The sequence below is a fragment of the Mauremys reevesii genome, linkage group 2 (assembly GCF_016161935.1).
Source record: "Mauremys reevesii isolate NIE-2019 linkage group 2, ASM1616193v1, whole genome shotgun sequence".
Lineage (NCBI taxonomy): Eukaryota > Metazoa > Chordata > Testudines > Geoemydidae > Mauremys > Mauremys reevesii.
Genome location: NC_052624.1, coordinates 49,435,044 through 49,456,362, shown reverse-complemented (window position 1 = coordinate 49,456,362; position 21,319 = coordinate 49,435,044). Strand labels below are relative to the sequence as shown.

General features: G+C 40.2%; 1 protein-coding gene across 1 annotated transcript in view; it reads left to right on the top strand.

Annotated features, from left to right (window-relative positions):
- The first annotated feature begins 597 nt into the window (after positions 1–597).
- COL28A1 (collagen type XXVIII alpha 1 chain) overlaps positions 598–21,319 on the top strand; it is a 113,201-nt gene continuing 92,479 nt past the window's right edge. Inside the window, exons 1-10 of the mRNA XM_039521098.1 lie at positions 598–674; positions 1,760–1,922; positions 2,439–2,998; positions 5,345–5,365; positions 6,269–6,325; positions 8,603–8,656; positions 10,183–10,224; positions 11,033–11,059; positions 15,444–15,488; positions 19,966–20,010. Coding sequence (XP_039377032.1) covers positions 1,796–1,922; positions 2,439–2,998; positions 5,345–5,365; positions 6,269–6,325; positions 8,603–8,656; positions 10,183–10,224; positions 11,033–11,059; positions 15,444–15,488; positions 19,966–20,010 — 978 coding nt within the window. The 5' untranslated portion in view covers positions 598–674; positions 1,760–1,795. The remainder of the gene's footprint in view (positions 675–1,759; positions 1,923–2,438; positions 2,999–5,344; positions 5,366–6,268; positions 6,326–8,602; positions 8,657–10,182; positions 10,225–11,032; positions 11,060–15,443; positions 15,489–19,965; positions 20,011–21,319) is intronic.

Here is a 21,319-nt window from a genome sequence, read left to right as displayed (position 1 = left end):
AATACTGGTGACATTCTATAACTTGTTTGTACAGGTGGTCATGCTAATTGATCAGAATGATATCTTCCTGCCTTAAAAGCTACGCGTCTATAATATCTCTTTTCCCCAGCTGTTTTTTATTTAACTGTCTAATTTTTCTCTGTAACATACAATTTGCATGCAAGATATTATGGAACATAAAACTATATTGTTTTGGGGCTCTATTCTACCTGGCACTTACAACAGGTGCTTTTCCATACATCAGCACAGAGGAGGGCAGAGGCATAGCAGAAAAAGGCATAGATACAGATACGGATAACTGATAATTATTATTACAGGTAATTGATCATTAGTATTTCTATATAAAACTTTAATTATGGAAAACAGAAAACACTCAAACTGGTCTTCAAATAACTTGTAAGACTTTAATATGTTCATAGGACAGTGTCCCTTTAAACTATTCCCACCCAGATCTGTAATGCTGGCTAAATGCCTGGCCACTCTGGATTCAGTTTTGACAAACAAAACATGAATAAAGGACCATGAAAGATCTAGATGCAAGGTAACCCTTATTTACAACTGGACAGATTATTTATTTAGAAATTGCCTTATTTTCTTAAACAGAAATGTATTTTTCAGTCACATTTATTTACAGTTTTTTTAAACCCCAACTTGCTGTTTGCTTGATTTATAAGGTAAGTCATAAACAGTTTAGAACGCTTATCAAATTGAAATAAACTCATCTGAGACTTGAACAGAAACTGTGTGAAACTGATTGTGAAGCTTATTGCTTATTATAATTCTAGTCATTCTATTATTGTTTTGTTTTGTGCATTTTCCCTTTTATCTTCTCAGAAGAATACATTAATGATTTTAAATGTGTAGGTACTGAATGGAATTCAAAATTAATATTTAACAAGGACTTTTATTATACAATTATGTACTAGCAAGTAATCTTTAGTGTTAATGATTAAAATGAATTGCTCTAAATTGAAGACCTTTTTTGTAATTCAGGTTTAATAGCTATCAGTGCATTGTGGAAATTAGTTAACAGAATGATTGAAGGCAATTTTTTTAATGATCTATTCAGTTTACCATCAGATATCATAGATATGATCCCATAATGGTATTTTTATAAAAAACATTGTATCCATCCTTTTAGAAATAAGTGATAAAATATTAAGTTGCAGAATTTCACTGGTAAACTATTGCCTTTATAAAAAAAAGAATTACATAATGGACTTTTAACATCTTTTTAATATATCTGTGTGCAAAAGTGCAGTTTAGAGACATGAAAAACAAGTTCCTGTGTATTGTTAAGCAAGTGGACTTTTCGATCTAGAAAAGCAAACATATAATCAGTGTTTTCTGTAATATTTCTGTTATTATCATTTAAATGGGATGATAATTATATATTAACTGAGGTCCCGTTTAACCAGCTCAGTTGGATGTCCAAATGAAAGTTAAAGATAGCAGTGAATATTTTTACAAAGAGTAGGGAACATTTTGTTTGTCCCATCCCACATGTTTTTTTCTTAGTAAAACAGTATATAATGTCCAAGGATGTATGAGCTATAGCTCACACTGCAGTGGCTGCTGTGTTTTCCTACTTGGGCACAGAATTATTTTGTTTTAATTTCTTCCTCAGTAAATCTTTCTGAGATACTGTACCTAGAAACTGAAAAATGCTCAGTACAAAATTTTGTTCTATATATACACAATATATGTCTATGAATTTTATTATTGAAGCATTAATAGCTATTTTGTTTTCTATTAATAGGAATAGTAAGTCATCTGATTTTGGATCACAGTCACTATGTGGAAAAAACATTTTGCCTTTTGCCTTTTATTTTTGGCTGTCGCAACGGATCATGTAGCCTATGGACAAAACAGAAAGAAGGGACAAAAGCCAAATCCTCTTGCAAGAAAAGATGATTTTCAGGGTAAAACCTTTTCTTAGAAATTGCAATAGGCTGTATAAAATGTTTCCTAGAAGCTTTCCAGGATAATTTCCAAGGAAATGAGAAATTATACATGTGTGGGATTATTTTTTGTTTGTTATGTGTTTGCTAATGAGTCCTGGAATATATAGCAGCACATTTCACATCTACATTGTATTGTAATGTGATCTATTGTTTTCATCTAAATATATATCACTTCTGAATGATACACATTATGAGAAATTGAACAACTATTTTTCATATTGAATTTGCTGTCAGAAAAGTTATATTTTGTTGTAATATTACTGTGATAAAAATAATCTTTGATGTAAGTGTGATGTAAAATCTGAAATATTGGGCTAATGAAGTACTATAGAGCAGAATTTGTCTCTACCTCCTAAAAAGAAATGATGGGGGAGGTTTGGGAATGTTGCAGTGGCTTCCTTAATTTAAAATCTTGGAAGCAGGTATATACCCTTAAGACAGAATTATTATTGTAACTTTCTCGTTCCATTACAGATCCTGTGTGCTTCATTGACATGGTCTTTATCTTGGACAGTTCTGAAAGTGCAAAAAATGCATTGTTCAGTGAGCAGAAAGATTTTGTTAACAACTTAAGTGACAAAGTTTTCCTAATAAAACCTGGTAAATTCCAGAAGTATGATGTCAAACTGGCAATCATGCAGTTCAGCAGTACGGTCAAAATTGACCATCCCTTTGTAGCCTGGAAAGACCTAAATAACTTTAAGCAGGAAGTCACGAAAATGAACTATATTGGGCATGGCACCTACTCCTATTATGCAATTTCCAATGCCACTCAACTGTTTAAAACTGAAGGTCGTAAAGGAAGTGTAAAAGTGGCTTTGTTGATGACTGACGGTATTGACCATCCAAAGAGTCCTGATGTCCAATCGATATCTGCAGCAGCCAGAGATCTGGGAATATCATTCATTACTATTGGACTGTCTAGTAAAAAGGCCAATAAATCAAACCTACATTTGATATCTGGGAATTCTCCTAGTGAATCTGTTCTAATCCTAAATGATCCTAATCTCTCAGAGAAAATAAAAGAGCAATTGGTAAGTAACTGTGAATGGTTACATTTCTCTTCCCTTTTCTCAGTGGTAGATTTTGTTGTTGATGATGATATAGACACATATTAATCTGAAAATAAGGTACAGTCTTATTTCCTTTCTTAAATTTCTACCCCTCCTGATTGCAGAGAAAAGTTTGAAGACATTACATGAGCGTACCTGAACAGTTCAAAAACCAAACAGCAAATAAAAAAGCCAACTTCTTTTTTAATCGAATGATTTTTAAAACAATCTGATGATTTTTTGGGACCTGTCTCATGATGGCTTTTGAATACTTAAGGTTAAGCAATGCTGCAGAAATAGGTGGAGTGGTTCAGCTGTGAAAAAGATCTGAGGCACCATGAATCCAGTTCAATTCACAGGCCCAGCCTTCGGTCAAACAACATTTTGGGCAAGGCAGAATTTTGTGCCATCTTTCAATATAATTTGGGGGATAGTTACTCATAATTCCAGTGTGCCTCCTAGTTTTCAAGGAATTGTGCTGTACTTAGATCACCAAAATCTAACACCATCCTTGCAGAGCTATCTGTGCTGCCAAAATAGCCTTGTACTCCAAAATGCTTGCACGCTAAAGCCCCAGTCCTGTAATTTTTATGTTGTTACTAGTAATTTTGACATCGTGTCAATCAACATTTTGATTTTGATCTAATTATACAAACTCACACGCAAAAGTATGGAGACTAAAACCCTGATGCTGCAAAGACTTATATACATACATAACTTTATGTATTGTGTGTAATTCCATTGAAGTGAATTAGATTATTCACAAGCACATGCTAAGGGCCTGATCCATTGCCCATTGAAGACAATGGAAGTTTTTTACTGACTTCAGTAGGCATTGGATCACAACTTAAAAGCAGTGTAAGTCTCCTACTGTTCTCATTTAGAGAGCACACTAAAAAATCCAATGTAGTGCACACATATAGTAAGCAGTATGTCCAAAATTGTTTTAACAGCTGACAGTAAATACCAGCACAGTTCTGAAGGTGGTGTGGGCTGGAATTAGCGGCACTGACTTGTGAGCTCTGGTGGAATAGTCAAAGAGTTTAGATAGGCTACTGTGGAACTTCTTTTCAATGCTACTGAAAGTATTTTCATGTAGGATAAGAGGCTGTAAACAATAAGCTAAGATAAATAAGGGGAAAACATGTTTAGAATTAAATTAGCTTTTCAGTAATTACACAAGAAGAAATATTGTAAGGGTTTTCTTAATGTTTACATTTCACTAAGTCACTCTAAAAGCATGTTAAAACTAGTTTGGAAAGTTTTAAAACCAGATATAGTGACTAGTTATCACATATGTGTAAAAGCACATGGACAAGCTGTGCAGTTAAGGAAACATCTGGAGACTTCTCAGACACTGATGGCAATTGGTAAAAGGCAACTATAAGAGTTTTACTAATTTATGTCTTGCCCTGTGTTAGATAGATGTCCTTTGACATATTTATAGAACAAACATTTTAAAATCAAATCCACTATATCGTATATTTTAATCAATATGTAATGGGCCAAATTCCTCTCCGAGTTACACTGGTATAAATCTGGAGTAGCTCTCTTTATTGACTGATGCATTTTCATGATCTCGTCATACATTGTGCAGTGAGCCAAGATCTCAGGTTTAGCTATTTGCATTTTGACTCTTTGTCCTTCTTATATTTGCTACTTTTCCAAGGTAAAGATTCTGACTAGATGTTACATACTAGCATTGCTGGCCCATTGGTGGTATCTTCCTGGCTGGTGTTACATTATACACATTTTTTCAGTACATATTCCTAGGCATCAGTATATGCAGCTGAAAGTTCCACACCTCCTCCAGCCATTCTGTGGGACCTATTCTCCTCCTGCTGGATATGAATAACTCCCTCTAGAGGGTGGATAGGATCAGAGTCATTGTGATTTAAGGAAATTTAAGCAAAGAAATATGAGATCTTTGATGGCCCCCTAGAAAACAGAGGTTTTGGGGCTGGCACAGTACATTAGCTTGTGCAGAGCTAGTGTCTGCCTGTGTATCTGTGCTGCAATGTAAGACATGCCCTAAGAGAAGCTACACAGCAAAACACCTGTAATTCATCTGCTTTTGGAACTTATGAAACTGTCAGGATATGTTCCTATGATGCTACATGTCTCTCTCAGTGAATATGGCACGAGTAGGCCTACTAAGTGTTCATCAGTGTAAGAACTGCACACTTAAAGGTTGAACCATTCACTTAATTTACCATTCTTGGAATGGTATTTGGAAACAATATATTTTATAGGAAACACCTTGGTTAAATTAATAAACTGGTATATTTTACAAGAGAATATATTTTTCTTCTTCTTTTTCCTTCCCAGGTTGCCTTATTTAACAACCGGGTAAGTGTTACAAGATTTGACTACTATCAGTGTAACATGTTTTAATCAGCACATCAAGGCTGTACCATTTCCTTCACTACTGATATCTGAATACAAATGTAGTAGCGCTATGTTTTTATTTCCTCACAGAACAGAAGAAGAATTCTCTCAAAAACCAGTGTGTCAGAAATCAGACAGTTTTTTATATTAATTGTTAGGCCAGATTCTTCTACCTTTACTTACACTGAGTAATGCTCCTTAAGCAGAATCATTGGGATGGATGGGACTACTTGAGGAATAAGGTACTATCCAATGTAAATAAGGGTGACAAAATCTGGCTCTATTATTTGTATAGAAATATGGTGACTTTTATATTAACACTCATCCATTCCTTCCAGCCCTTCTCACCATAAATCCCCAAACACTGCTCATTAGTGGGCGATATTCAGTTTTACAATTTAAGAAACTTTTCCTTTGAAAGGGTATTGGGGCTACTCTGGGTATAAATTACTTGCCTGTCTCATAAAATGTGGCAGTCTACTTGCCTCAAAATTGAGATTCATGTCCAAAATTGGTGGGTAACTTTACATGCTATGTGTCCACTACCTGAAATGTTTATATTGTATAACAGATTTGGCTATTAAGAAAAACATTTTTCAAAATATTTGTAATACAGTATGTGCAAAACAAAGACTGAGATGGAACAGATTTAAGGGATTATTTTAACTGAGATTGTGCAGTGTAGAAGTGGCATATGGTTTGTTACAGGAAGTCTCATTTTATAAGATCATTTATTTTCTGACTGCTTGATTTTGTGCTTCAGCTAGCTCATGTCCTAGCCAAAAATACTGATTTAAAAGTGCTTCTAAAATTTGAAATACTAAATTTGAATATTTTTCTAAAATATTTCTATTAACCCTTTAGTGTGAGCGGAAGTCCTGTGAGTGTCAAAAGGGAGACCAGGGACCACCCGGCCCTTCTGTAAGTATATATATTATTTGTTAGGAAGCTTCAGAAATATGAATTCTAACCAGAGGTCAAGGCAGAACGTTATGGATGTTTGCCAGAACAGTCTTTTAAAATGGTTACAGTTTGTATGAAAGCAAGATCTCAGCCTTCCATATGCTGTAATGTAAATGTTTAATTTTGTTTCTATGGTTTTTGAAATGATGGATTTCATATACCCTAATGAAGGCCTGAAACCTCCAAACAGAGAATCTTCTTAGTGATGTTTCAAAAAAAAAAAAAAGAACCCACTATGCTGAAATCTAGGTTGGCTAAATTGGTACCTGATTTTGAAGCACAAATCAAGAAACCCTAGTTGTGATGGAAGGCTATCAGGGCCTCTATGCTACATATGCCCACAGCCTGTCTCCTCCAACGTAGAAGGACATCACAAAGATTCAACATAGAAATGGGTAGAAGCCAAAAGTCTGAATCTGAGCACCCCAGGCTTTGGGGCAATTTGAATCCAAAGTCAGAGCTGAGCTTTGTTGCTCAAGCAAATATCTCTGTCTCTTATTCCAAATATCTCTGTCTCTTATTTCTGTGGTAGCTGGCTTCTCCATGGCTAACAGATGCAGTTGGTGTCTGAGTGACCTGGAAAATCTTAATGTTGTAGGCTGAGTGATCGGCTGTAAAGTCACAGCATAATATTGTAGCTCTTCTGCCTAATCTTAGCCAGATGCCGTGTCAGTCAGATGATGAAGCACTTAAAGATATATTCGGCCAACAAAAAGATGATGCTTGGGATTGTCAAGGTATTCTGTAAAACTGAGAACCAGTTCAGTTTACCAAATACAATATTTATGTAGCTCAGGGGTAGGCAACCTATGGCACGCATGCCAAAGGCAGTATGCAGCTGATTTTCAGTGGCACTCACACTGCCCGGGTCCTGGCCACCGGTCCAGGGGTCTCTGCATTTTAATTTAATTTTATATGAAGCTTCTTAAACATTTTAAAAACCTTATTTACTTTACATACAACAATAGTTTAGTTATATATTATAGACTTATAGAAAGAGACCTTCTAAAAACATTAAAATGTATTACTGGCACACAAAACCTTAAATTAGAGTGAATAAATGAAGACTTGGCACACCACTTCTGAAAGGTTGCTGACCCCGATGTAGCTTTTAATCATGCATTTTATGTACTTTATAGAACAGATGCAAATTTAGAGTTGGAGCAATTCTAGTTTATAGAATCAAAAAAGAATTTGGTTTTAGTTTCTTAGCTGACCAGAAAGTACTTTCTAAACTATTTAGTTGGATATTGAGAATGCAGTGACTGTTTAGGCTAACAAAACACACAGTAGATGTCTAGCAATATCTGTTTCACAGCCTGAAACTAATAAACATTTATTTATAATGAATGAGAAATAATGTTGTCTAGGATACTAGGGTTTTCATGTCCAACTTGTGAAAAGTGCCAGTTAGCACTATTTTTACTTATTTCTTAACCTAGACCATCTCATAGGCTACACCACACCTTATCCACTGGACTAACTGGCCAGCCCCTGGTGGAACCAGAATATGGCGGCAGGCCTACCATCCCTTACTACTGCTGGGTAACACAAGTCCAGAAATGAGCTTTCCTGCACTTTTTTGTAGTCTCTTGTCAGAATTTAATGTCTAAGACATTTAAGTTATTTTGTCCAAAATTATTAGATCACGGTATGGTATGTAACAAGAATCCCAGGACCTCGGCTTCCTTTTCCAGCCCAACCCTTTGTACATGCCACATCACACTTGGTCTCATGGACCAGGAAGGTGGTGGGAAAAATTCTTGGCCTTACAGCTGCAGAATGTTGGCATTAATCTGTTCTGTAAAACATATTATGAGAAGAGACAACCAATTCATATTCTTTATGTGATAATACTAGTAAAAAATGACTGGAATGTCTCTGAAAGGTAGCAGCGAGGAAGTGTGTTATGTTTTCTGTTGCACCTTAGTTCATTAGGTTTACTTGGATTCTATTTTGCTAATGTTGAAGAAGGAAAACATATTTACACTGGGCATGGGTAAAGAATCACAGCCAGAATCATGTCTTCTAATACTGAGCAAGGAACTTTATCAGACTAATGAAAACAGTCTTATGCCTGTCCAAGCTCCTTCTCCTCTTTCTCTCTCTGCTTCACTGTAGAACTTTTGCCTAAACCTTTCCCTTTGCCATTGTTGCCTTCCTTCCTGGTCCAGTTTTAAAGAAACCAGAAACATATAATTAGGATGTTCATAATATTTTCCTGTTTTGTTTAAGGGAAGACTTGGTAGTAGAGGGGATAAAGGTGAGCAAGGACCAAAAGGAGACAAGGTAAATTGACAGAGTTTTCTCTTTAAAATGAATGCCAATTTCTTCTAGTTTTATTCAAACTATGCAAATGAGGAAAGCAGAGAAAAGGTACAGTACAACATGCCATAAATCAATATTCAAGCATGGAATTCTGCCCTCAAAGGATCCTGTTGAAATCTATCAGAGCAGCATACAAGGATAGTATTTGAATCTAAATCCTTATCAGATTGAACAAATTAAGATGCCAGTTCTTCAAGCTCTTCTCTGCAGGCAGACCCCTGCACCTTTGTAGAGCTGTATTAAAGTCAATGAGGCTCTGTGCGGCCTCTGGGCTTTGTTTATTAGGATCAGTTTGCAGAACTGGGGCCTAAGATCAGGGGTGAAATTAACTTAGAGTACGTCTTCACTACCCGCCGGATCGGCGGGTAGCAATCGAATTCTCGGAGTTCGATATATCGCGTCTCATCGAACACGCTTCCGTCGACTCCGGAACTCCACCACCGCAAACGGCGGTGGCGGAGTCGATGGGGGAGCCGCAGACGTCGATCCCGCGCCTTGAGGACGGGTAAGTAACTCGAACTAAGGTAGTTCGACTTCAGCTACGCTATTTGCGTAGCTGAAGTTGCGTACCTTTGTTTGACCCCCCCCCCCCAGTGTAGACCAGGCCTTATAGGACTTACCAGTACTCTGGAGTCCTGAGCAGGGGCTGGGGCCTCAACCGGAAGAGGCAGGTTCTCAACCGGATGAGGCGGGGCCTTTAAATCCTCGGGTCCTTTAAATCTTGATTTAAAGGGCCTGGGCTTCTGGCTGTGGTAGTGGCAGCTGGGAGCCCCAGGCCCTTTAAATCACTCCCCGGAGCTACCAGCTGCAGAGGCTTCTAGGAGCCCCAGGGCTAGGGTGCGATTTAAAGGGCAGCGGAGTCCCGAGCCATTTAAATCGCTGCCTGAGCCCCGCTGCCGGAGGCCCCGAGGTAACAGCGGCAGCCCAGGGCTCCGGCAGTGATTTAAAGGGACAAGGGCTCCCGGCCCCCACTACCGCAGTGGAGCCCCGGGCCCTTTAAATCTCTGACAGAGCCCCAAGCCTAGGGGTAGTGGCGGCAGCTGGGAGCCCCGCGGGTGGCTCCAGCGATTTAAAGGGCCCGGGGCTCCGCTGCCGTAGTCGTATCACTGCTGTAGCCCTGGGTCACTGCCGGGGCTCCAGCAACAGGACTCCAGTGGTGATTTAAAGGTCCCGGGGCTCCCTGCAGCGACCAGGCCCTTTAAATCGCTGGCCTGGGGAAGCCGGTCTAGTCTGGCATGGTGTACATCGTACTGGACTGTACCGGCTTACTTTCACCTCTGCCTAAGATCCCAGACATCTAATAACTGTGCTTTAGTTTTCTGTGTTGTCAAAGTTTTGCACTGTATATGCTTCATTATAGAAGAGAAGTTGGAACCCTTTAAGTTAAAATTGGTGTTGATTTTCAGTCCATATATCTTGGTTCTAATTTGGTAATGTTTGGTAAAACGGTGCTGCATATTTTGATTGGGTTCCATTGTTCCTGACAGGGTGATTCTCAAAAAGGAGAAAGTGGAGAAAAAGGTGAAGAGGTATGTAGATCACTTAGTATTTTCCTATTAAGATCTATTCTTGAGAATATAATAATTTAGAAAGCTAGGGCCAGATCATTACCTAGTATAAACTGGCATAGCTCCAGTGACTTTAAGAGAGCTGTGTTGATTTACACTAACTGAGAATCTGGTCCTAGATTTCAAATTTTTATGCAGATGTTTCATATTATTATTTATAATATGTATCTGAACTAGCTCCTGATTCAGAAAAGCATCTGTATCCAGGAAAGCACTTTAAGCGCCTGTTTAAGCTAAGCATGTGCTTAAATGCTTTCCTAAAATGGGGCCCTTGTGATAACAGGAACTTTTGAAGTGACAGTGTGTTGCATTGACCAGCATTATAGTCATCTGCAAGGGAGAATTGAAGTTCACAAAATAAAGATCTCATCTGCATAGCTGCCACGAATAGGTCCCTCATCTGGTATTCCCTCAGTTTGAACTCTTGAAGATTCACAGTCAATAAACTTGACAGTAATGCAATGGTTCAATCTAATTTGAAAATCAGTCTAGGGTAGAGATTATATTTGCTAGGAATGCAGTAGAATTTTTTTCTGGTAAATGACATATTTGTCTATCTACTGTTCTGGGGTGCGGGGAGGGTGTGTATGGAGCGGGACAACACCATTTCTTGAAGTTTACAGAAGATGACAACTTAAATGGACTTTCTTATAACTATATTTAAACTTCATTATACTTGATAAGATTATCTATATTTTTCCTGTTAGTAATTTAAGAATGTGCTGTATCTTCACTTTATTTTTTCAATCTTTTTTTTTTATATATATAGGGAGATCCTGGCAACAAGGGAGAAAAGGTAAGATCTTTGTGGAGAACCTACAGCTAGATTGTCACTTGATGAAAATCCACATGGGATGCTCAGCAGAAGATTCTGTCTTAAACCCTGAACCTACAAACACATATGCAGATATAAATGTTACTACCATGAGCAGTTCCACTGAAATCAATAGGACTATTAATGGCAGAAAAGTTAATCATGTGTGTGTTTGGAGGACTGGGGCCATCACTGGTCCTTGATGTGGTCTTTCAGGGGCGTCTCTACAGCCCTTTGATTGGCTTTCTTTGGTTAGCCCCTGGTTAGTTCTTGGCTCCTGGCCTCTCATTAGGCCAAGTGGTCTGCTTCAGTCCCTTTTGGCTGTGTTTCTGAAGGCAGCCTGGTGTTACCTCTTCACTGTCCCAGGCATTTCTGCCTCCCTTACTTCTCTGAGCTCTCTCCTTTTATAGCAGGCCTTGTTTCCCCACTGGTTGCAGCTGTAGGTGCCTGCCTCCATGATTGGCAGTTGTGGCAACTGCGTGGGGATGTGGTCAGGCTGCTTGCCTGTAGGTAGGAGAGACTCCTCTCCCCCTTCTGCCTCTGCTCAGTATGGGGTTTGTAAACCCTATTACAGATCCTCCCCTGCAAGGCCGAGGCCCTGCCTTGGCTGAAATATGCTCCTTCTCTGAATAGAAAATCGGCGTTGCAGTGCAACCTTCCCGCCAGGTGTTGTATCCAAAAGGCTGTAGTGACAGGTAGCACCTCATGATCCTTGGGCTTGTCTGCTTCCTCACATTTGGCAGCACAGACTCATATGGACCATAATGAGCGTGAACCTGTTTCCTAGGAGGTAGTACCATAGGCCCTCTATTGCCCATTTGGCAGCCAAGCACTCTTTTTCTATCACTGAGTATGCTTTCTCCCAGCTGATACATAGTACTGGGCATTCTTCTCCACTGACATCTTCAGAAAGGACCACCCCAGCCCTACCTCTGATGCGGTCATTTCTAAATTCTGGCTATACAGTGCTAGGTGTCTGCAGAGTGTGGTCTTGAGTTCTTGAAAGGCCCTTTCACAAGTGGGTGTCCACAACCCCCATCTTGGGGCAGCATCCTCAATCAAATCTGTTAGCATGGCTGCTATGGTTGTACAATGAGGTATGAATAGGTGGTAGGAGATAGCTAAGCCCAAGGAGGCATGCACTTGCTTTTTGGTCATGGGGGTCTTGTATGCCTGTTAGACATGAACCTTCTCTACCAAGGGGCAGTCGTGTCCTCTACTGAATCTATGTCCCAGGCTTCTTCCTTCCCTATTGCACATCTAGTAGGGTTTGCTGTTAATCTGGCTTCTCTCAGTGATCAGAAGACAGAGGCTACCATGTCCAAATGGGAGTCCCAACCTTTGCTGTAGATAACTACATCATCCAAGTATGCCGTTGCATATTGGCTGTGTTGTTGGAGCAATTGGTCCATCAAATGTTGAAAGGTGGCCACTACCCTGTGTAACCTGAAGGTCATGGTCTTAAAATGGAATAGACTTAGCAGTGTAGAAAAGGCTGTCTTCTCCAGACACTCTGGTGTTAAGGGGATCTGCCAGTACCCCTTTGTCAAATCTAAAGTGGTGATATATTGGGCTTCTCCCAGTTGGTCTAAGAGCATCCACTCAGAGCATGGGATAGCCATCAAATTTAGAAATTGTGTTCACCTTCCTGAAATCTATGCAGAAATGTAGTAAGCCATCAGGCTTTGGTAACAGCACAATAGGATTGCTTCAGTCACTCTGGAACTCTTTTATCACCCTTGAGTTCCAGCATGGTCCTGATCTCTTTCTCAGTGAACCCCCTCAACTGGTTAGAGCCCTTCTTGTATTACTTTACCAGGTTCTGTATTAATATGGTGTTGTGTTCGGAACATCTTCCCAGGGAGGGCTGAGAATACCCATGGGAAAACAGCCAGCAGATGGAGTGCCTGTTCCCTTTGCTTATCATTTAATTTTTTCCCTGAGGCTCACCTAAAAGAACCTTTTAGGCAGTCTTTACCTTGGAGTCCTAGTCCCAGTTTTCAGGGATTGGTGTGATAAAGAAGTTTTCCCTGCCTTTCCAGGGCTTCAATATATTTATGTGGTAGATTTGTTGTTCCTTTTTTTTCCTGGTTGTCTGATCAAGTATTCCACAGTTTCCACTTTCTTTATCACCTCATAAGGGCTTTGCCACTAGGCCATTTGCTTCGATTCTGAGCTTGGAAGAAGCAACAGGACTCAGTCACACAGTTGAAAGACATGCATCTGTGTCCCTTTGTTATACTGTTGTTGTTGTCCCTGTGCTTCCTTCAGGTTTTTCTAGCATACACCCTTATAGCCTCCACTCTCTGACGTTTTCAGCTCTCAGTGTTTGTCTCTCTCAGGTTTCCCATACCAGGTTGAATATATGCCCCTCGGTTGTTGTCCATTTATCAGTTTGCAGGGTGAAAACTCTGTGGAAGCTTGGGGCACCTCTCTGATGATAAAAAGTAAGGCTGTGAGTAGTTGCCAGTGTCTGGTGTCTTGAGCCCCCCCTTAGATGTCTGGCTGAACCTATCTGTGTTAGACCATCTATATGAGGGTGGTACATGGATGTCCACAGGGCCTTGACTTTTAAGAATTTCCATATTTCCTTCCTTAGCTGGGAGGTGAAATTTGTCCTCTGGCGTGTCAGGACCTCTTTGGGAAACCTGAGACATGTGAAGATCTTCAGCAGCTCCTTGGTGATAGTCTTAGCATCTGTAGAACATAGTGGTATGGCCTAAGGGTACCTAGTGGCATAGTCCACGATGACAAGTATGTGCTGATGCTCTGAGGTGCTCTTTTCTAGGCGACCTATAAGGTCTATTCCCACTCTTTCAAAGGTAGTCTCCACCAAGCGGAGAGATACTAGTGAAGCTCTCGGGATTCTCTTGGGGGCTGTCAGTTGACATTCAGGATGGGAGGTGCAGAAATTCTCAACTTCCTTGAAGACTACTGGCCACATGTATCGGGCCAGGATCCTAGACTGCGTTTTGCCTTTCCCAAGATGCCCTGCACATGGGGTTACATGTTCCAGGTGCAGCAACTCACAGCGATGTATCTGAGGTACTAACAGTTGCATCCATATCTCTTGTGGCTACATGTCTTGGTCTACATGGTATAATAAGTCCTTCTTGAGGGCAAAGTGTGGATACTGCTGGCCCTTACAGGGTCTACCTCTTTGTCGTCCACCATAGATACCTGCTCAAAGGCTCAGCTCAAGGTCTTATTGTTCCTTTGCTCCACTTGAAACTCCAAGAATCCAATTAACTTCTCTGGATCCATTTGCAGCAGTGGTGGTATATTTGGTCTCATGGATGGTCCTTCTCTGGGGTCATCATTGTCAGTGGCATCAGCTCTGGCATCTGTGGTCCCTATTATGGCCATGGAAGGGACCACCTCTGCCTCCTCCCTCCACTCTCTCCCCACTACCAATTTTTCCTTTCAAGATTTTCTTTCTTTGGGTTGGCAGGTGAGAAGGTCAGAGTCTTAAAGGGGAACAGGTGCCTAATACCTCTTCTGAGGTATCTTCCTGGGCTAAGGGAAGCTTCTGCAAGAGCTCAGGGAAGTATGACCAGTCTCAGCCTAATATTACGGGATAAGGTAGGTCTGCAGAGACACGTACCTTCATCTGGTTGTCCTAGTGGGATACCTAATAGAACATTGCCATGGATACATTTAATAGGGATTTTTCCCTTCTTGGGTTTCCCTGTCACCTCGGCTACCTGTTCTCAGATAAATGTTTGGTCATACCCCAGAGTCTGTTGGCCCTCTACTTCAATGGGGATTGTGAGTTTTTCTGGACTTTTCCTGTGGGCCCTATTCTTGCCACTCCAGACCTGCCTGAACTTACACTCCATCTAGGGGCAGTCTTAAAATGAGTGCCCCTGTAGTCCACAGGAGTAAAAGGTTATCACATCTGTCCCTTGTTTTCTAGCATCTGTGTCATCTTCTTTCAGGGTTTCAGTGGGTCCTTGCTCCTGTGCAGTTACAGGCCAAGGAGTCAGTGGGGTTTTTAAGGGAGCAGGTCTGTAGTCATGGGAAAATCTTACCCATGGACCCTGAGATGCACCCCCTGTCTCTTATGTTGACAAGTCAGCAAGGATTTGTCAAGAAAAAATTATGACAAACCAACCTATTAGCTTCCTTTGACTGGGTAACAAGACTTATGGATGGGTGGGGGGAAGTGGTAGATGTGATATATCTTGACTTCTTATGTTATGTATAGTCTTAGGAAGAGAAATTTAGATATGCTGAGTAGAACTGAACTTCTGCAGAACTTGATATAATTACAGTGCTTACATGTCTTCAGAAAATACCAAAATGTATGTAACGCATTTTATTTAATCAAAAAATCTTGTTCAATTATAAAAAAATATTTTTATAGGGTGAAAGAGGAGAATGTGGGACACCAGGGTTAAAAGGGGACAGAGTAAGTACAACTTTTTAATTCAAATGTTGTCCATGGTGTTAATTGTGGAGCACATATATAAGTATCATCAACCTGTGCACTAAATGAGGCAGGTGGGGATCATGTGATTAAAGAATGTATCATTATGCATATACACATGGGGCGGGCTGAATGGGCACCCTTAGATCTGGAATTATGTAACTTTTGACATTTATACTTTGAAACCTTAATAATGTTATTTTAAAACAGTATTTTTGTGTGTAATTTCCTAGTTTTTCAAAAATGAAACTAAAAAACCAGAAATTCCATCATGTGGCATCATTTGGAACCCACATGGGTCACCAGCAGGGCTGGAACCCTTAGATCAACCTCACAGACACTGCCACTTGACCTAATGGAGTATGATAAAGTGAGGGTGGTAGTACCTTGTCATCCGCTATGTGGACCAGCACTCGAGAGGAATGAGACAGTTTGCCTGTGGGTTTTGAAGATATTTGCTGTTGGCAGAGGAATGGTGAGACTCAGGAATCTTGGGTTCCATTCCAGGCTCTGGAGGGAGTGTGCTGGACCCTTCTGGCTGTTCCCCATAAGCTTGACCCTTTCTACCCTATCCCTCCAACTTGTCCCTGTCAGCGTCCCATCTGTTCCCCACCCCAGCTCCTCATCTTACTCCCAGTCTCCTCACCTAACCTGTCCCAGTCTCCACTGCTCAGGTGTTTCATCCCAGTCCCAGCCTTCTTGTCCACACAGTTCAGTTCCCCACTCCTGGCTCCTTGTCTGATTTCTCTCTCTCTCTCTTCCCTTCACCCACATTCTCCAGTCATGCTAGTTCCCAGTCCCAGCCTTCTTTCCCTTATACAGTTTCACTGTCCATCCCATTCCAGCTCCTAGGCCCAGTCTCTCTGTCTGGAAAGTCCCAGTTCTCCAAAACATCGGAGTGCTAGAACTTTTCAAAGAAAAGGTTACCAAAGCTTTTTAACATGGTAATATATTTAAGTAATATATTTTTCCCATGCCTCATTCTCAGAGAGCGCTGAACTGCTTGAGGCAGATATCCAGCATGAAATTTTTCAGCCCAAACAGTTAGAGTCTGGCAAAATTATAAGGAACTGAAAATAATTTCTAGTGTTCAGCAGCCATAATAGAAACTGTTACCAGCCTTATCTATAAGGTGCTCTCCATAAATCCCATAACACATATTTTGGTGATTTTCAAGACTCACTTACCTCTTGTAACACTCTGTAACACTGAAGCAAACATACAAATTAAGGACTCCTGCCATACTTTACCTAATTTATGCCCAGCCCTTAATTATACACATACACGCTCTATATATATTCTGTCCCTATTTTTGAATATATCCTGTAAAGGGAATTACAGATCATAGAATCATAGAGGGCCTGAGCCAAACCCCACTGAAGACAATAGCAGTCATCCTGTTAACTGTATTGATTTTGGATCAGGCCCATGGGAAAGATAACATAGCCTATCACTTTCTATATAGACATGCATTATGGTTAGATTGAAACGGATTAGACTTTTATATAAGCAATTTAAAATCAATTGACATAAAAGGAATAGTGGTCACTCTTAAGAGGTATCAATTAGCTTTGTAATGACATCATATTACCAAAATATTTACAATTTTTCTTCGGTATTAGTCTCTGTAATATGTACGCCTTAACAGAGGCAAAACTGGAAAGTTTCTTAGTGCCTATAGAGCAGTCATTTGATGTAAGTTAACAAAGCAGATGTTTGTGAAACATTTCTGTTGGCAGCTAGAACATACTTTTAAGCAATAAGATTTGTCACAAAAGACCTACCAGGATCATGTGAAATAGCAGGGGTTCAGAAATCTCTTTAAGGACAAGTGAATCAGAAGAGATAATGACATTAAAGAAATAGAGGAGTTGCACATCTCACATGAAAAAAGAATACGAGTTTGGGCAATGTGCAAAGTAGTAGGAGGTTAAGTGAAATGTATATTAAGATAAAAGGAAGTTGTTCAGAGGCTGGAAATAACATGGACAAAGCAGCCCAGGAGATCGGACATAAAACCCATATGCCAAGACTACAGAAAGCTAAGCAGAGTATTCCTCTGTTATTTAATTTCTATTAAGGACATTGATGAAAAAACCATTTGATATCTTTAAGAAGTTACTGAACAGACCAGAGTTATATAGTCACCCACAGAATTAGCAGCTCAACGAACATTTGAAAAAATAGATGATCTGCCAACCACCCCTCAAGAATTAAAAAAAAATAAAAATAAAAATAAAAATCTGTGCCTCTGGAAAAATTATCAGACATTGAATACACGTAAGAGGAGTGTCAAGAGCACAACTCCAATATTCAGAAACAAATTTAGAAGCTGCAGTGACTGGCATTGCAGTATAATAGGCAGTATTGTTGGCTGTCCAGGAGGAGGGTTTATTTTTCTTTCTCTAATTTAATTAATTACACTGACTTCAGCAGAGCATCTGATGTTTCCCACTGCCTGCAAGTTGGGTTTCCCTAAATGTAAATCAGACTAGAATATAGACAATGGCTCAAAATGCAGAAAACTTGTCTTGATTTGAAATTGGAACTGTTTCTAACTATTTATGCATATTCTTAGTGTAGGTTTAATTCTACACACACTTACTATCATGATTTGTTTCATTCTAGTGGTTACTTTGCCATATCTTCATGTAATTTTGCAAATGTGCATCAAATCATTGTGGCTACTCATGGTAGAAAGCACTATACTCAGTAGTTAATCCCTGCTGGATCAGGCCCTCATATGCCAGGATACATACAATGTCTTGAACTTTCGAATCTACTTCAAGATGAGGAAATAGCTGATGGAATGGAATGCTTTAGATGTCACTGCTTTATTCATCAGGACAATTACAAGATCAAAACAAGACACATGCTGTGGAAAGGACAGCCAGATCCACTGACTTCTGTATATGTAGAAATATAAAAAAATGAAGAGAGGATGAGGAGGAAAAAACCAGGGGAACATCTGGATTGGCCTAAAATTTTTTTTACTTGGGAAGCAAATTGTAACTGATATAACAGATGGTAGTTAAACACTGTAAGTGTGCATTCTGGTAAATAGTGAAAAACGAGTACAGCAGAAAGACAGATTTATGAACTACACTGGAACTGGACAGTAGCTGTAACTAGTAAATATTTTTTATGGAGCATAAATATGTGAGCTAATAAGATAATAGATAAATGCACTTTTACTTTTGAAGATAAAGGTTTTTATGATTATTGAAAACTATAAGTCTGATTCTGTTGCGTAATTTGAAGTAACTAGGTTAAAGTCACTTGACGTTACGGCAGTGTAAAATTTATTCAAGTGAGATCAGACTCAATCCCTGTATCACAGAGATAATATGATCATTGCTGGGTTTGTTAAAGAGATTTTCCATCGAATATATCAATAGAAATTGAGATTCAGGACATGTATCTGATGACAACCAGCTAAGCAACCAACTAACTCTTATCTATCAACAGGGATTGATTTCTGAGGGTACGTCTGCACTGCAATATAAACCCAGGATTAGTAGAACTCGAATTAACAGACCCTGAGCTCATTAACCTAGGGCTACATGCATTTGTAACCTCAGGTTAGGAATTGTTGAACCCTGGGGCTCCAGCATCTACACTGCATTATGTGGGTCTGAGTACAACCACCCATACCCCGGGATTCCTATCGCTCTCCCAAAATGTGGCCACTCTAGCGCTTTGTTCATGGGGCAGTGTAGGAAGATTTGACTGTCTAGAGGACAAAGAAAGTTAGCTTGCGGAATTGTGGGATACTATTGGCAGACTTCAAGAGCACTTGTCCAGTCGAGCTGCATCTACACTGCAAACCAATAGAACTTGAATCCTGGGTCCTTGGTCTGAACCCTGAGTTAGGGTAATTTGTGTGTAGATGGAAGTGGGGTTAGGCTTGAGCCTGAGTTCAAACTATGGGCTTACATTGCCGTGTAAACATTCCCTAATCCATCTTGTATATCTCTTATAATAAAGGTGTTTGATCAAACATCAAGAGACAATTCAAAGAAAAAACAGAATTACTAAAAACAAAACAACAAATTAATACCCCTGAGTAAACATAGCTATACCGACCTAATCCCCGGTGTAGGCAGCGCAAGATCTATGGAAGAATTTTACCACCTCTTGGGGAGATGGGTTAACTACAGCGACAGGAGAAACTCTCCCGTTGCTGAAGTGACTGTCTACACTGAAGCACTACAGCAACGCAGCTGCAGGGCTGCAGCTGTGCAGCTGTAGCATTTTAATTGTAGACATAGCCGTAGTGGAGCAGGGAATGAAATCCAGAGGAAATTCATGAGTGGACACATGGTATAAACAAATCTGGTCTTTTTGTATATTATAAAGAACAAAACAATTTGGGCTACATTTTCAATACTGTGCTTTAGCAATAGGTGGTTCTAAATGCAGTTAGTTGATAAAGTGTATTGCTACCTCCCCCCCCCAGGGATTAGAAGGCCCTCTTGGACGAAAAGGACCACGGGGACCACAGGTGAGTGAGCTGAAAGTTATTAAATAATAAAGAGCACTACTTATGCTGTTCTCTGTAACGTTGCTCTGTATTTATCACAGAATCCATTTTATTGCTAAACTCTGCAAAGTTTCACATTTTGACAAATAAAGTAAATCATGGTAACTATGAATTTCAGAAAAATTTTTATGGACCAAATCCTGGCGCCTGCTATGTATTTGGCAAAGAGCCTAGCTAGAGCTGTGTGGCTCAGCTGGACTCCTCAACTGTAGAGCTTTACACATACTGTGGGAGATGTTTCTCCTGTTAGACTGACCACATAGCACCTATGTAACCTCCAAATCACATGGCTAGAGTCTAAGGTGTCACCCCTCAACAACCATATATGGCAGACTTCCCAATATCCTAGGAAGATGAGTACTGCCCAGATGAATGATAGCTGGAGAGATGGAATTGGTTGAGGAGCTCAAATGCCAATATCATCATCAAATGTGCATAGTCTACTGAGGACCCATTGCATCAGCCAGAGTGACCACAGTTGATGGCAACATACTAGGCATTGTAGAGTAAAGTTCCCAGGTCTGGCTCTGTCCTGAAAATCCATGAATCTCTGGGGCAGTTCCACAGGCAATGCCATGTAGGGTTAAGGCACACATGCTTTTGCACGCTGATGGAGAGTCTGAGAGCATGGTTTGCTGGCGTATTTTTGTCCATCCAGGTGACATGGCCAAAGAGCATGCAGTGCTGTTTTGAATGTAATGAGCAACTGGAGGAAGGCTAGATCTCTGAGAGATTTTGGCATTTCACAGAAAGTCAAACCACTTTAAGCTCAGGATTTGGCAAGGACAGCGCCTATGGTGTGTCTCTAGCTGCTCCACTTCTGTCTGTAAGAGGTTTATGACACATATAGTAGTGCAGGCAGCACACAGGTTTGATAGTCCAGAACACTAATATGACAGTTTCAGTAGCAAGCGTGATGAGTCAAAGTAAGGTCCCATCCCATTGGGAAGAAGATGCTTCTTGTTGCTTGAAAAGGGATAATGGACAATTCCTTCATGGCTGCCAATCCCCCAGTTCCAAGCTCACTTATTTTTAATTATCTGTTGTAGGAAGCCCATATCTTGCCTCTCTCTCTCTCTCTCTCTCTGGGTTACTGGTAACCTTGGGTTCCAGTGACATCCACAGTCCCTCTACAGAGAAAGAGTAAGGACAGGGCTCTGGAGAGATTTGCTTAGTATGGCAGGGACCCCAGGAAGTTACTTGTGTCTCCCTAGTGGCTCCATATGCTGGTACTGTGGAAAGTGCATAGAGTTTTTCCATTCCATTTCTG